This window comes from Nanorana parkeri, unplaced genomic scaffold (genome assembly GCF_000935625.1).
Source record: "Nanorana parkeri isolate BGI_ZX_2015 unplaced genomic scaffold, ASM93562v1 scaffold252, whole genome shotgun sequence".
NCBI lineage: Eukaryota > Metazoa > Chordata > Amphibia > Anura > Dicroglossidae > Nanorana > Nanorana parkeri.
Genome location: NW_017306520.1, coordinates 1,348,533 through 1,365,190, shown reverse-complemented (window position 1 = coordinate 1,365,190; position 16,658 = coordinate 1,348,533). Strand labels below are relative to the sequence as shown.

Here is a 16,658-nt window from a genome sequence, read left to right as displayed (position 1 = left end):
GCAGTTGGGCTGCATAAATAGTATTACATGTTTCTTCACATGTACTATCATGCTGCAGCATTGGGTTAAAATGCTAGGTGCTGGAAGGACACTGGAGATCTGGACCGCTGCACAATACAGCACAGTGGACCCTGTCTCCAGCTGCCCAACGCCTCCTGTACAGTATTTGAGACAACAGTACTCACACTCCCTTAGCAGCGCTGTTCAATAAAGCACTGTGCAGGGGGGCAATTCTGACTACTGCACACTGTGTTAAGCAGCGGTCTGGATCTCCAGCATTCAGCACAGGGCATTTTAACCCTTCCTGTGGCACAATAGTACAATGAAATAATAAAAATATAGCTACCTTTATTACTGTTTATGCAGCCTGACTGCATTACAGTAATAAACAAAATTATAACTGAGCTTTAAGTTACTATACCACAGTCATAAAATGCATTAATATATGGAAGCTGCCATTGCAAACTGGTTTTTGGAGGTGCAAGTCCCAGGGCTACTATCCTGTTCCCATCTTCACTACCTATTGAGTCACTGATTTGAAATAAGCATGTGCGCATAGCAGATGTCCTGGCACAAGATATGAAAATGCTTGTCCTAAGCCAGTCTAAAATAATGAACATAGGAATGATAGCCCTGGCACCCACCCCTTCACAAACAAGTCGGTAATGGGAGTTTCCGTTTTGCTATCCTGACATGTCCCCTTTTAAAGTATGCACAGCAAGAAAATGTAAGGTTCTTTTGAGTGGTAGAATACACAGACAGATACAATGTGTATATTAAACTTAGAGTGGATCCTTGACTAAGGTGTTGACTGACTACAAAAAAATTGAAGCTTTATGTGCTGTTCAGTCCAAAAGTCACAGCATGTGGACCAGGTATCCAACACACCTGAAAGCATATGATACCAGTGACAACCAGAGATCACCAATACAGTACACTTTTAAGACACTGCCTGGCAGAAAGGCAAGTATTTACCTTCTTCTTTTGAAGGTTGGTTTTAGTTTCATTATGTGTGAATAATGACAAGGGTCACTTTTACAACAAAAAACAAAAAAAAAAATCAGTTTTGGTGGGATCTATTTTGTGAAATCACACACAAAGCTATTTCTAACCTCAGTTTTTCCTGAAGAGAGGTCATCTGCTGTTTCAATTCCTATTCCGGTTGTTGTAATTAAACGGCCAGCTGGGAGCTTTACATTTAAGTGATCGGGCGTCTCTAGAGACGCCCAATCGCTTGTATTAGCAGCACCAGTCACTACCGTTGCTGGTCCCGAGATCCGCTATGCCCGGTGCGGCTGAGACTGGCATGGCTGCTCTGTGACAGGAGATCAAAGGGATATCAGTACACAATCTCCATCTGATCTCGACTCCGGTCCCCGAATGCAAGAAGTGATGTATATTAAATCACTTCTGCATTCTGCTGTCACTCTCCAGCTTCAGAAGCCGGGCAGAAGCTGTTGAAGCAGATATCTGCTTCATGAGCTTCTCTGGGGGTCCTTAGGTGGCATTGGGGGTCTTGGAGACTCCTGATGTCTGCATAAAGAGGACCTGTCATGTAAATTGGCTATCACATAGGGGGCTTCTTATCCCCTATGTGATAGCAATAAAGTTAAGTGGAAAGAAAAAAAAAGAATACAAAAAATTAAAGAAGCATACAAAACTTTAAAAAAACACTTTTTTTTTTTTAAAGTCTCCCGCCCCCCACATACACACGCAAACATGCGTTGGGTGCACCTACGTGTGAAAACAACAATTCCACCTATAGTGCCGCACATGTTACAAATCACCGAGAACGTCGGAATGAGAGCAATAATTTTAGGGCCATTAATCACGGATAACACTAAACTGACGTTTACTCCATGAGAGTGGCTCACTCAATTCCTGCTCTGTGCCCAATTCTCACAGTCAGTGCTGTGTATAAGGAGCCAATGGTCAAGCTGAGACTGGAGACCTGCAAACTGTACTGTCTAGGTCCCTAGGTCCCTCTCTGAAGAGGATAAACCTGATTCCATTCCCTATGTGAAACACCCGGCAACGGGTGTTTGCATTGGTCGGGTCTTTTGTGCCCGTGCGCGCCCGCTAGGGGGGCGCGCGCGAGCAGAAAAAAAATGCCGTCTGGAGACGGCAACCCACCAATGCTGCAGTGCCGTCCGTCTGTTTTTTTTACAACGGGCGGACGGCAAGTGGTTAAACAGGAATCCCATGGAAACAGATAATTACACAGCTGAAAACATGAAAGATATGAAACAACTGTTTTACCTGTCAAACTGTTTTTAAAACTGTATGTAAAGTTATGCACTTATTCTTTTGATCTACACACCCATGTTGTGCTACATGGAAGTACAGCATAACAAGGGTTACATCATATTCCTGGGCTGGTGAATTTCAAACTCTGCAGCAGCTCCTGTCCTCTCTTTGGGCTACTAGTGAAAAGCACCACAGTGGTGACAGCCAGCCTGGACGCTCTCTATCCTAAAAAGTGTACCCAGATTTACATTCAAAGCTACCCCTGGGCACACTGTTCTGTGATGCTCTTCCTGCCTCAGTCAGCTGGTCCTACATAACTAGCATGATCAGACTTTAAGGGCTGAAGGACACAGTTTGCCCACTCTAATTCACCTCCTCCTATCAGTTCAGTTCTAGGTGTTTGAACCAAGTGTGGATGAATTGTAAGTACACAAAACTCTATTCCAACAACAAATATGCAAAAACTGTGCTAGGGCACAACAATGAGAATCCAGCTGGATTGCACTGGCAGGTAGTACAGAATTCTGGAACATAGGATCATGTTACTGGCCATCAAGAAAGTGATGTGTGTGGCTTGGTGCTGCCCTTGGCAGCCATTTTGCTCAAGGCCACAGCCTATGTTAGCTATGCAGAAATATGGCCCGAGTATCCCTAGGACCCCCTCTCCCCATTGGTTTATAGAGAAGACATTTCCATTACAGTTCTGAAACCAGATCATTACTCCATGTTCTTATTTAGATGATCTAAAATCTACTTAAACCAACCTAACTTACAAAACAGCAGATCACTGTCTTATTAGAATGCATAGCAATCACCAAACACAGATTTAGATCTTCAGCTTTATTTGTCATAATTATTCCCCAAGCATTTTAGATCTTGTAACTATACTATATACCACTGGGAGCAGATACAAATCATTTTCTGTTGGCTGTCTTTAAGGACAGATTCTTGTCTAATACTGACATGCAATCGTCTATGCAGCCAATGACTACACATCTACAAAATATGTGGAAGCCTGTGGAAGAGGAAGGAACCACACCACACATCAATGGCACCAGATTGATCTCTTAACAAGCTATAGTGAATGAATGATAATATCCAACCCAGATGAACAATGTACTGGCACATTAAAGTATATCTAAACCCAAGAACAAAAATGTAAAAGTGTATCTCTAGGCAAAGGATTGTCACGTTTTTTATTACTGTCCAAATGGGGAAGATTCACCTCTCTCTTTGGTCTGATGACTATTGTCATCGAGACAGAAAGTAAGGGGAAACAATATTTCAGAGCCGTCACCAGAACAAAAGGTAAGGGTGAACCTTCCAATGAGGAGACCTGTTCTAGGACATCTATTTAAGAGGTGAATCCCCCTCACTTACTTATAAACTTGCATGGGTTTTAACCCTTCCATATGACATAAAAAAATAAAAATAAAGTGTTGGCTAAATATCCAGTTCACTGTATTGCAATATGCCAGTCCTTAGATGTGAAGGCAGCCTTAGAATCTTTATTTTAAGGCTAAGTAAATTTTCTACATTACTAGATCCTTGCTAGAAATCCAGTGGCCTTGTAACATTCTGTGCATTGAACTGAAATCTCAAACAACATTGTAAGCTTCTCACTTAAATTATGGCAACGAGGAGTCCAAATCAGGCTTATGGTGACAATGCTGCTCCTCCATAGATATATTTTAGTCGAGAGCGAGCGCTGTTACCCTAGGACAGGAAGTGTGCTCCTGCAGGCTCACCATGTGATAATAAAGGGGAAAAAACCTTAATGTGTATTTCCACTTTTGCAGCCAAACTTGATAAAATCCCTCTGTAGGTTTGCTATGAGTTCCTATCCACAGCATACCTAAAAGATATTCCCTTACCTTTTAGATGTTTCTGTGTAGCATGGCTTTGCAGCTTCTCTGCACAAATGTTAAAGTGAAAGGAAACTCTGGCTGTCCCCATAGAAAAACTAGGGACACTCCTCACATTAAGATACAATGCTTCCAGCTCTTTAACCCTTTCTTGGGACAGACAGATGTCTGTCCTACAAATGAATGATGACATACAAATGAAAATGAGATCTACCAGAACAGTACAGACAGGGTTATTTAGGTTAAAGGTCACACCCCCCAGGTTATGGTATGTAAATAAAACAGGTAACAGATATAAAATAGGTGTTATCCCAATTTAGCTGCAAAAGTGGAAATACACTTTAAAAAGGAAAGCAATAAAGCCACCGCTTTTAAGGACCGGTAAGGAAACTGTATATTCAATTTTTGATTTTGGTTTTAGATACACTTTAGGACGAATATATTTTAGGGAATGTTTGGTAGTTTTTTTTTTTTTTTTAGAGATCCGTAGCTGAAACCGAAATTTACATAGAGAACTGAATAACATATCACAGTTACTCATTCTTCCTGGGAAGTCAGAGGTTTTAGTCAGGGAAGCAGTGCCTCCATGCAATAAAAACATCATAAAATACTAACTAAAAAAAAAACTACATTGACCCAAAACCTTCAAGTTTCTCTTTATTTATTTATTTCAGCATTGAAGCAGCACCTTTTCCTGCATGTAATCTAGCCACAATCCACTTGCAATTAAAAAAAAATTAATAACAGCTTATCATACTATCAGCATCTTTTATGCCTGTGACCAATACTACAAGGAAATTCCCTTTTTACATGGAAAAAAATGTTTGCTGTTTTTCCATCCATTAAACTGGTGTCAAGTGCAGTGTCACTATTGATTTGCCTCAAGAAGCATAAACGCGAAGAGAAAAGGCTCTAAAACTCTTCAGTCTGGAAGGAATTTGCTTCACTAAATGCCATACAGTACACCTAAGAGGGTCTGAATGAATAGCAAGTAGGCCAATGCATGGTGAAATTGAAAAAAAACCCCATTGTGCCAGGGCTTGTTCACATGAGCACCCACGTTATAATCTAACAGCTGGGGTGCGCTATGAAGAGAGTGTGTCAATGCATAGGGTTTTTTTTGCCTTCCTCTGGATCAACAGTGGTATAATTGTGGGCAGTGGTACAATTGTTAGGCTTTTCTTCTTTTTTTTTTCTTATCTCTATGGATTGAACTTGATGGAAATGTGTCTTTTTTCAACCTGACTAACTATGTAATGCATTGTAAATAGTGCATCAACTTTTAAATTTAGTAGTAGACAAGGCAAATTGCTTTGGGTTTATATTGGGACTACTCTGGGCAAGGCTGCCTAGCATAGCCCAACAGGCTGGAACAGGCCCTAAATATTCAGTATATGTTGTAAACTGAAAAGACAAGGCCCTTCAATACTTAATACTTTTCCTCTTTATATCTTAGGACAAATTCTAATGAATTTGGTTCAATTTTATTTCAGTGTAAGCAACGTTTACGAAGCTTTAAAAGTACAGGAATATTTTAAATTGACAAAAATAAACAAATAATCTGCATTGCTCTAACAAATGTACTAAAGCAGTACAAAATAACCAATTACACTGCATAAAATCCTTGTTTAGCATGTTTCCTCACTACTTACAATACGTTTTGTTTTCTCTGCACTCAAATTTGAGGCTTCATAAATAGCTCCAAAAGGGTACTTAACAAATAGCTGTAAAAAGGACCGATGTGTGGCTTACTCTCACAGTTCAAGAAAATTAAGTCTTTTTTTTGTATATTTTTAAAATAGCCCCTGAGTGTATTTTATGATTAATAAGATAATGGATTATTGTTATTACATTTTGAAATAATTGTTTTACAAAAAGCATTACCAACCAAAATCTGCATTGCATTTACTAATGCCAAATATCTATTACACATCCATGATACAAATATTTAATTACCAAAAACAGTTTTAGATCCAGAGCATATGACATATGTAATGAAACTGCAAGCTAATGATAAATGTCTTTATTGGAGAATTATAGTTATTTATGGAATGGGGAAAAATTACTCAAAACAACTTCTGCTTTCCATTATACTTCATATAAATTTTATCAGTCCCTGCACATGGAGATGCTACATCTTGTTTTATGGCACATCCTCAGACTATAAGCCAGAGTATAATAAAAGACAATTTACAGCCAAGAACACATATATTACGAACATACAGTACACACAAAAAGATGAGTTTTGGAGGCACTTACAGGAACCATTCCCCAAAGAATACAGTTATGTCTATTACTTCCTTTTCTTGTCAAAATGTCACTGCTTTGAAAGAGACCAATTCCCGTTTTTTTTTACATTTGTTGTACCTTAGAGCCTAGCGGCTCAAAGTGAAAGGAAGGAAAAGTTAACTTAAATGTTTGAAAGCGTATTTACTTAAGTGTTTTAGGTGCACTCTAAAAGCACCTGCGGAGTTGGGCTAATTAATTCACGGAAAACTAAGTGAAGTATTAAATAATTAAAAGTGTAACAACTTAACAAGCTGTAGAAATAGTTGTTTTTATAATAAAATAATATTGCCATTCCATTTCCTTTGTTTTAAAATTAGAGGATGACTCTCTCCACACTGACTGCAGAGCTCTGTGAGAGTTTGATTAAGACTGCATTCATTGCTTGTAACAAATATGTAGATACTTTATTGTTTTTGTTTAACCACATGTTTACCAGCGCCGTTTATAAACAGTGACTGGTAGCAAGGCTTGTTAAACACACTCCTGGCTGCTATTGGCTTCCAGATGGAAGCTAACTGGGATGCTGTAAATGCCACAGCCCCCGTCAGAAAGTACCCCCCATCTGACTGCCCCTGCCATGTGATGTGTCCCGGGCTCCACTGCCCCTCCTGCAGCAGCAGAGGGAGATCAGCAAATATCCAGGAGCAGTGGGCATATCGTCACTTCCAGGTTCACAGCTGTCATTCCCAGCCAGGGAAGAAGACCCAATAAAACTATTATACCCCCCTCCCAGGGAGTCACGAGTCCTGCAATTATTCCGTCCCAACCATTGGACAGAAGGGGTAGTCGATGTCTGGCTTAAACATGAACACCACTTTGTCAATAAGGAGCTTATTAATTAGCGAAAATGTATATACCCCCTACCCGGCCAGGAAAAGAGGATTATTTTATCCCTGTTAATTCCAGTCCAGTTGGGAAAGGGTTAAAATCCCCAGCATATAGGGAATTCCTCATGGAAGCAATTCCTGGCTATCTGAGCCAAGACTTTTCACCGGCTAAAAAATATGATGGACAGTGGTTGCCCAAACAACTAGCTCTTGGGATGTTTTTCTTCTAGTCTTTTAATTAATTTTTTTTTACCTCCATAGAAGTGATGATCAACCTCCAAACAAGGATATCAAGGGAATGGAAACCTCATTTCAAAATGGGTAACCCACTTAATGTTGTAGATCCTCTCTGTTGATAGGAAGGAGATTTAAACACATACAACGTGCCTCCTTCAGCAGAAAATATGCTTACATTACCTCTTTCCTGCTCCTAATTAAACTCCTCCTTTCTGCTGAGCCCACGAATAGCATATCTCTTCGCTGGCAATAAGAGGGGGATTAGGGCACAATGTTAGGGAAAATATTAATACACCTGCATCATAGGGGAGGGGGGAGTTACTGGATCAACAGTCCTTTAGGTGAGGGTTAGGGTCACCATACATGATGCAATCTGACCATACAATCTTCGTACTATATATTTCAGATTTACCAAATCTATGTAGTATGAGGACCTGCCTTGTCTATCCAATCAATTTGTATCCAATCAGACAGGCCCCTGCGCTACATACCGTATATACTCGAGTATAAGCCGTCCCGAATATAAGCCGAGGTACCTAATTTTACCACAAAAAACTGGGAAAAATGAGCGGGGTCATCTGGCAGTCTCCGGCCACCTAAATTAGGACCCGGAGACTGCCAGATGACCCCGCTCGGAGCGCCGCCCACCGGAGCAGCAGTGACGCGACGCTCGGCGAGGTAAGTAAGAAGAAACCTGACCAGCTCGAGACGCTGACTCGAGTATAAGCCGAGGGCGGCACTTTTCAGCAAAAAAAATGGGCTGAAAAACTCGGTTTATACTCGAGTATATACGGTACTTGTTGGCAGAGATTGTAAAATCTCTACTGGAGATTGTACAATTGGATTGTAACATGTGGCAAGCTTAAGGTTATAGATGCTACTCCAACTGTCCCCAATATGACAGTAAGAGGGAACAATTTTTTCTATTTTTACATTTCTGTTTCAGTAGCAATCAAACGATTTACCAAATGCTGGAGGAGATAGAAGTTAGTGTATTGTATTGCAACCCTTAGTTCACGCCTCAGTCAAAATTGCCCGATTAGTGGTGCAGTTGTGCTTTAATTAGCCACCTCCCAACCAGCTATTATAGTATAGTGATCAGTCGGGAGATGTTTATAAATGTCCTTCACTACAGAATGGATGCATGCCAGGCGTACTTCCAATGTCTGTGATCCTGCTGTCATTAGACAGAGTGGCTCTGTGCTTTGGTTGGTCATCACAGTGATCAGAGATGTAAACACTGGATGCGGCAACCAAGGATACTCTCACAGCAATCGAGGAGAGCGAACTGTGGTCGAGACTAACAGGACCATTCACAAAAGGATGAAGAGTTTGGAGAAGTGAACAATCTAGGACAATATAGCTGAACTGGAAAGTGAGATTAATTGGAGAATTTTTCCAAATGAGCTATGTTGTCCTAGATTGTTCACTTCTCCTGCCTTTAAAGTGCCACTGACCACCAATGATGTGGAGTTGTTTTTTTAAATGGTGGTGGGGGGGGGTTCAAAGTGCCACTAACCACCAGTGATAGGGGGGTAGGCTTATTGGCTGCCTGCTTTCCCTTTTCCACTCGCAGCGGGGGATCATTTCAAAGTGATTACCTGTATTTAAACTACATTGCTTTGTCATTTTTGTCAAAAGTTAAGGGCGGTTCACACCAGTGCTCACTTGTTATGGTGTGTATAATGTACGCCCACTGGTTTGTGTTTTGCACACACTGTGATGTTGCAACACACCACAATGTTTACTTTTTCCTCTTTTTTTCTTTAATTTTATTTAAGGTTCAGAACAAAAAAAAAAACCCCCACTTCATTTAACTGTAATGCAATCTTATGGTGTGTGAACAGGGCACAAAGATAACAATTGTTCTCTCAGTGTCTTTGCATTGAGCCTACATTGATCGATGCACATCAAAGTAGCTCAATGCACCTGGTGTGAACCAGCCCTAAAAAAGTGACTGAGATCCGCCAGTCACAGAACTTCTGTTAATATGACAACCCCCATCCTTTAAAATTCAGTTTGGGCTAAAATTATGAAGAAAGACTATATTTGAGATATTTACCGTATTTTGCGGTCCATAAGACGCACCGGACCATAGTATGTTCTTTCAATATGATACTGGTTTAGATTTAGTATAATAGTAATATAATTTAAAAAACTGAACTGCAGCTTAAAAATAATTCACTAAAGGTTTCACATTCTGTATTTCAATAAAGTGCAGAAAAGTAAGTTTTTAGTATTCTTCAGATCATGGCATTAAATACTGCCCAACACAGATGCAGTAAAAGAATCAATATTTGAAATTGCCTCTTGCAGGAAAATAGCCAGCCAAAGAGATAATTTGTAAAAGTCAGCAATACTTTATTGACCATTATTGACTGTGACTAAACTGAGCCTGTGGTCTATATTTACCAAAGGTGCCAGAGATCTGCTAGCACTAGAAGAACTTTTGTATTTTTTATTGGATAAAAGATATGGCTTTAGTAGTACCATGCCATTTGTTTTGAAGAAAAACAAAGATTCACACTCAAGTGCTGAGCTTACTGGCCAGAGAAATGTGGGAATATACCATTTTGTCTTTATTGACCATTTTTACTTTAAAACCTCCATGCCCTTTTTACAAAACTAATACAGCAGATAATAGCCTCATATTGTTCCTGAAATGTAAGCTAAATAAACATATGAAACATGATTTTCACTGTGCTATATGATGTTGGGGGAAACATAAGCTTAAATTTTTCGTTGTGGTGCCAAGTGGTTCTAAAAGCTACCAAACACCCTAAAATGTAGCAGTAAATACAATATATAACCCACCATCTTAAAGGCTGCCCCAAAGCTTCATATAATCAGAACATATGTCAATAAGCATACCTGGCTCTTCCAACCACTACAGTCTGGGCCCACGGCTGCATTATTTCCATAAATGATCCATGGTCAAAAAAGCCACTTAACCATTGTCCTTTCTGACCTGCAGAAATAAGTAATGTGATTTAATATTTACATGTAGCTCATAAGATGGCAATTCTATGTTTACATATACAATATTAACAAAATACAGAAGACAATATACACGTTTTAACCATTTCAGGAGTATACAATATATCCTGCTCAAATGAAGCATGTAAATATGCAATTTTGTAACAGATATTATGGCAGGTATTAATTTGACCTTACAAAACTTATAGCATCTTTCATTTAATATACCCGTAAACTTAATATATTCTATGGAATTTTTTGAAGGGGATTTATAACTGGCATTTTTTAAAATATAGATATAAAAGGGATCTTGACGTACATAATCATATCAATCTTAATGTTTGTTTTTTTTAAAATAGAATTTTTTGTACTTTTTTTGTAATACATTTTTTTTGAAAAAGTCCATGAGGGACGAAACGTCAAGGAAATTCTTCTCCTACACATCGGATGACCTTTTAGGCTGAGTGCCCTTCACACTCAATTGCTTTTAAATATCCACAATCCTGTAAGTGTGAAAAAATGTTTGCGTTTAAATAAACCCATTGAAATAATACACTTAGGATTCTCCTTTTCTTTTTTCTTCCTTTGTTTCCCATTCATTACAATATTTGTTCGGTCCTGTGTCCAACTACACTGGGTGGGTTGGCTCAGCCACTATAGTTTTTTAATTATTTCACAGACATCACTCACCTTATCCTGCACTTTATATTCACTTCACATATTTGCAGAATAATTTTTCACATTGGACTAATCACTGCAGTACAGTAATAGTACCTTTATTGCTTACACCTACATGCCATACAGCAGTGAATATGGCAGCAAAATAACGTACATGTGAGATGATGGCTGTTCTGTACTGCGTACTATTACGCTTGCATGGGATCTCATCGCCATCTTGTGATGTCGGAAACATGGTGGTAAGATCCAGTACAAGCATACTAGTGGCCATACAGACTGGTCACTACCACACGTGTGGCATTTTGCTGCAATGCAGGAGCACAGGAGTGAAACTCCATCCTGTGCATTCAATGTTTAAAACACAATGCGCATACATGGAGATATGGCTAAACAGTACTTCAACGTCATCCTGCGCGTCCGAGCAAATTTTAATGACACATGAACATCCACTATATTGCTAGACAGAACCCTGACACCATCTTGGAGAACTCTGGAGGGGAGGAATGGGGGAGTTATTCTTTAAAAACCATCCTTTCTTTGTATTTCACATAAACAAACATTATTTATCTCTAACCAACTAAGCTAATGCTATATTCTTATTTTTCTTATTCTTAACAATTAATCTGAATATCAATATGAAGCTAAGTTTATATTTGTAAAAGTTATATTTGTATTTTTTTTTACAAGTTTAAGTAGTTGTGTGTGTATATATATATATATGTATGTATATATTCATACATACACACGCAAACAGAAGATTAAGCATTTTCCATGTGACCAAGTACCTCCTCCTCGCCTACGGCATCTATCTGATCACTAGTTCCGGAAACCTAAAATATTGCAAACTAAAAGACTGCAAGCAGACTGCACAAAAAAACAGATTCGTTTGAACCCCAACCTCTGAAATCATAAGCCCAAAACCAATTAAAAGAATGTCTCCTAGTGCTGTAACCTTTGCTGACTTAAAGTGGCAGGCAAGAGTGTTTTATCATGGAGAAAAAAGCCTTGTAATTACTATGTTCTACATTGCAGGCTTCTTGGCCCTAGTGTACAGTGTAAGCATTCATTCCAGACCTATCTTCCTATCATAAGGCTGAGCCGCTGGTTTAGATTCTGGCCCAGTGTCTCATGTCATGTTGAAGAATCTCATAGCACTATCTTCTCTAATAAATGGTTTTAACTTTTCACCTAGGAGATATCTACTTTAACTTATCACCTGGAATCATCTGCTTTTCTTAACGCCTCCACTAAATTAAAATCTGAAAGCCCCCTGATTTGGAGCCAGGCTGGTGCTAGCCTTTCAGACAGCACGATGAATGGTCGCTGAGAGAATGTAAAAATATTATCCAAATAGAGCAAGCTGAGCTGACCACCTTTCCTTCAAGGAGTATGAGGAAAGATGCAGATTGTAAATAGCCAGCAGGTTAGGTACCAATGCTTTTCACATGTAGTCAGTAAAAGAGAATAGATCTGCAGAAGAAGAAAATCAAATGGCTTACGACTCTGGAAATTAGATAACCCTGAACAGGTTCATCAGCCTTAAATAATGTTCACTGGTTTACATATTTAATATGGAAAAACATACTGTATATGTAAAAGTGTTACCAGAAAAAAAGGATTTAATCACATGAAGCCTTTCTGGTTATTCTTCCATCTCTGCAATCCTTTCAAGAGGGTAACAGTAACATTATTCAGAGTCAGCAGCTTTCTGTAGTGCTTTCCTGCCTGCTAACTGGCTAAAAAAAAAACCAAACCTTTAAATGTGGTTGTCCCCATGCTCTCCCACTCATGCTTTAATGTGGAACTTGAATTAAAATCAATCGATAGAAGATTTTGTTAGCAAAGTAACCCTGCATGTTTCTTCTACTTAAAACCATTTCCCATCTCCTAGCAACTTGTTTTCATAGTGTACACTGCCTGCAAAGCATGTGCATGTAATGTTTACTCCTGGTTCATTCCAGGTATCTGTAAAAGTCTGAGGTTGGAGCTGGGCGTCGGGATCATGTAACTCCTTTGTGCATGCACAGTTACATCCTAAGTTGCCAGTCAATGGTTCCTGACGTTCCCGATATGCGAGTTTGATCTGGGTTAGGGACTCTAAAATGACTAAAGGTATTGAATTAGAATGGCAAATAGGTAATGCCCATTTTCAGAAGGAGATCAGTAATAGCAGCCTCTGAATTTCACCAAATTAATGGCAAAAAATAGTGCACTGTGAAAGAGCTTATATTTCAGGTATTACTGCAATATGTTCTACTCAATATACAGTATATATAAATAGTTATACATCTGGTACTCTACTTTACTCGCTTGATGAAACACACAAAGCACCAAGGTGGACAGGGACATTATGGAGGGGAGGTCATGGTGGAATATCCAAAATACATAGGTGGTAAGGAAATGAGTTAGCCTACCATATTCCACCTTATATAATTATATGTAATTTTTGGTTCTACTAACCCTTCAAGAACAGTGAAAAAATGTAATTACTTTTTACAATAAATTAATTATAATAAATATATTGAAATAAAACATACTTGGGTGAAGTCTTCCAGCTAGCATCCATCTGGGATCGTAAGGACTCTTAGTGGGAATAAAGTCAATTTGTCTGTCAATTGGATCCTTTGGTGTTATTATAGGAACAGGACTGGACGTACACTGAAGAAAAAAAAGACAATATCTTGTGAAGTTGAACATTTTCTAGATAAGATGTCAATGTCAGCAAACAGTCAAGTGATAATGGAAGTCATTCAAATGTGTGAAGCATGTTATGAAGGACCAGATTGTAAAAAGATGGGTGGCATTAAGCATATTAAAAAAATAACACAAAACAATTTCTAACATTTTTTGAATCAATGAAATAACAAAAACCTGCTTTTTGGAATGTTTTATCAACTGTTTTTGTTTTGTACAGAACAATTCAATGGGCATGACCCAAAAAAGTTATTACAAAATGTATACTGTTCACCTTGCAAAGGAATTTTCCCTTACATTAGTGAATGAGGTGAACCTCAGTTGACTTTTAACATCCACTCACGTGCAAGCAAAAATTCAGTTTTTTTTCTGTTTTTCCTTGCACATTATTGAGTTTTCTTTGCTAAGTGAATTTGCACCTGATCCACTAAGCTAAGGGAAAATTCCCTTGCAAAGTGAGAAAATCTTTGCAAATTGAACAGCCTATTTGACTTTAGTAAACCAACCCCAATGTGTCTAAAGCATGGTGAAGACATGGGTAGGAAATGGAAGAGACTGCTAAGCTCCTAAAATGCTGTGTATCTGTACATGATCTAGCTATCTAAAATGTTTTAGAGTAGACATTTAATAGAACCTTGATAGATAGACAAGACCTTACACTTTCTTAAAAGTTATATAGTCGACTTTCTGTTTTACCTACTGTATGGCATGTTATAAGAAAATATACCTTAGGCATGTAAGAAAGCCACTGCAAAATAGTGTACACTCCTTCAAAGTCATCAAACACTGTGGAATGCGTGACTCCATTGTTATGCATGATTTGGATTCCACCAAGCTGATTGTTAGATGTGTAGACCTCCCGGCCAAGAACCTTGAAAAAAAAAAAAAAAAAAAGATTGATCAGTTACAATACCAAATTATAATAAGTATATCATATAATAATTATATTCTCGATATGGTTGTTGGAGGATTGAATAAAGAGGTAAGATGGAACTGAGCAATTTTTAATTCTAAGGCCATATAAAGACCTATAATAAGAAATGACAAATCTAAACAATTCAGTTTCTCTCAAACATACAGTAAAAAACATATTCCTTTCTGCGCTATACAGATTAAAATAGGAACATGTATAAAGGCAAAGTTTTCAAAATCAATATGAAACAATGAATAAAGTGTAGTTAGCTTTTATTTATTTTTGTCAAAATGCTTCCTCCAAATACATCCAAATTTGATTTCAATCCATGGAATCTCATCTCATCATCTTCATGGACTATCTCCTAAAGAGTTTCTTTTATTCTGGGGGCTTTGGAATGTGTATGCTGTTCCATGGATTGAAATACAATTTGGATTTATTTGGAGGAAGCATTGAGTGTGGCTTTTTTTGGACAAAAATTCACACAGGTGGGAGCGGGCCTTTTGCCAGCACCCGGAGGTTCCCCTTAATATGGATCTGATTGCATAATCTGGGCAGTGAGTGTTGAGGACTGCTTTAATTTAATATTATGGTTTGGATAAATATTAGATCATATTCTGCAGTTATTTAGGCAGAAATCCAGAATATTTCTAAGATCTTATAATTTTTTCATCAAGACTGTACCTTTGTGGATCAAAGTATCCCTGCAATATGTTCTAGTAATTACGTTGTATAACCGTGGATACAACTGATTGCAATAAAAGCATATAATCTTTTAAAATGTTGCTACTGATTTCACCACTATCATGTTATGCAGACAGGCACACAGTTTCTTTGGGTAGTTATTGGTCCTTGAGCCATTCTTCTGCATAGCTGGTGAATCAACAGACAGCTAGTACAACTTATATTCAGTGAGCCTGATAAAATGGTTCCTGTTGGTCTTTTGGAGTTTTCAGTTCTTGTACTGTGATCCTAATTGCTACTTTGGTTACAATCCCATCCTGTCTGTTGGTTATTATTGTTTGTTTCTCTGACACCTGCCTTGACCTTTTTCCTGTGATATAATACAGTCTGAATCTGTTTTAAACTGTATTGGTCCTCTCAGGACATAACAAATAAATAAAATATATACAAAATTACTAAAAATTATCTTTAATATTTAGCCTATCACTACCTCAGAACCTTTTCTAGACTAGCGTCCGACTCTGACTCTGGCTAAATGTAGTTTGATTTCAGGTGCATTCTACTTGCATTTGACATCCGTTTGAGGTGCTTTTAAGACCATTCAGAGTTTAGTGACAACTAATTTTGTATTCCAACTGATGTGTGTGGGAAGAGAAGCAGTTCTGATCTTAACAAAAAGCATATCTATAGCAGTGTTAGGCCTCATGCACACAGCATAGGGTATTTCCCTGCATGGGAAGCCACAGATGCTGCAAACAGCTGCCCTTAGACATCAATGCCTCTACGGGGCTGAGCGGTATATACCGTTGCTTTTGTAAACTCATGCATGCGTATGGATGCATACCCTCAAGGCAGACGGTCTTTGTTTGGGTCATATGTCCTTATGCATACAAATTTATGAAAGTAGTGGCATATACCACCAGTACAGCCACGTACAGCCAATGATGTCTGCACACAGCACCTATGGATTCAAGGGTGGGGAAATATGGTCAAATTGTATGCGCATTGCCCCCATGCATCCGAGTGCATAAGGCCTTACTTGTTTTATGTTTGCCTGAATGCTGGATCCGTCTGACCCAGCAAAGCTTCAGCATTTCCTTGCAGTGACAAAGCATGCCCACCACCTCCCATACACACCTGGGCCAGTAATGCAGACCAACATACTGATGGGCCAATAGGAATATGGAATAGGGGGGTGGAAGAATGTGGACAACTTACAGATAGTGTGGCTGCTTTGCCCTTTTAAAA

General features: G+C 38.6%; 1 protein-coding gene across 1 annotated transcript in view; it reads right to left on the bottom strand.

Moving 5' to 3' along the window:
• The window catches only part of ACACA (acetyl-CoA carboxylase alpha), a 231,897-nt gene that overhangs the window by 41,114 nt on the left and 174,125 nt on the right, over window positions 1–16,658 (bottom strand). The window contains exons 45-47 of the mRNA XM_018556784.1: window positions 14,541–14,684; window positions 13,657–13,777; window positions 10,337–10,433 (exon numbers count right to left, since the gene is read on the bottom strand). Of these exons, the coding sequence (XP_018412286.1) occupies window positions 10,337–10,433; window positions 13,657–13,777; window positions 14,541–14,684 (362 nt within the window). The remainder of the gene's footprint in view (window positions 1–10,336; window positions 10,434–13,656; window positions 13,778–14,540; window positions 14,685–16,658) is intronic.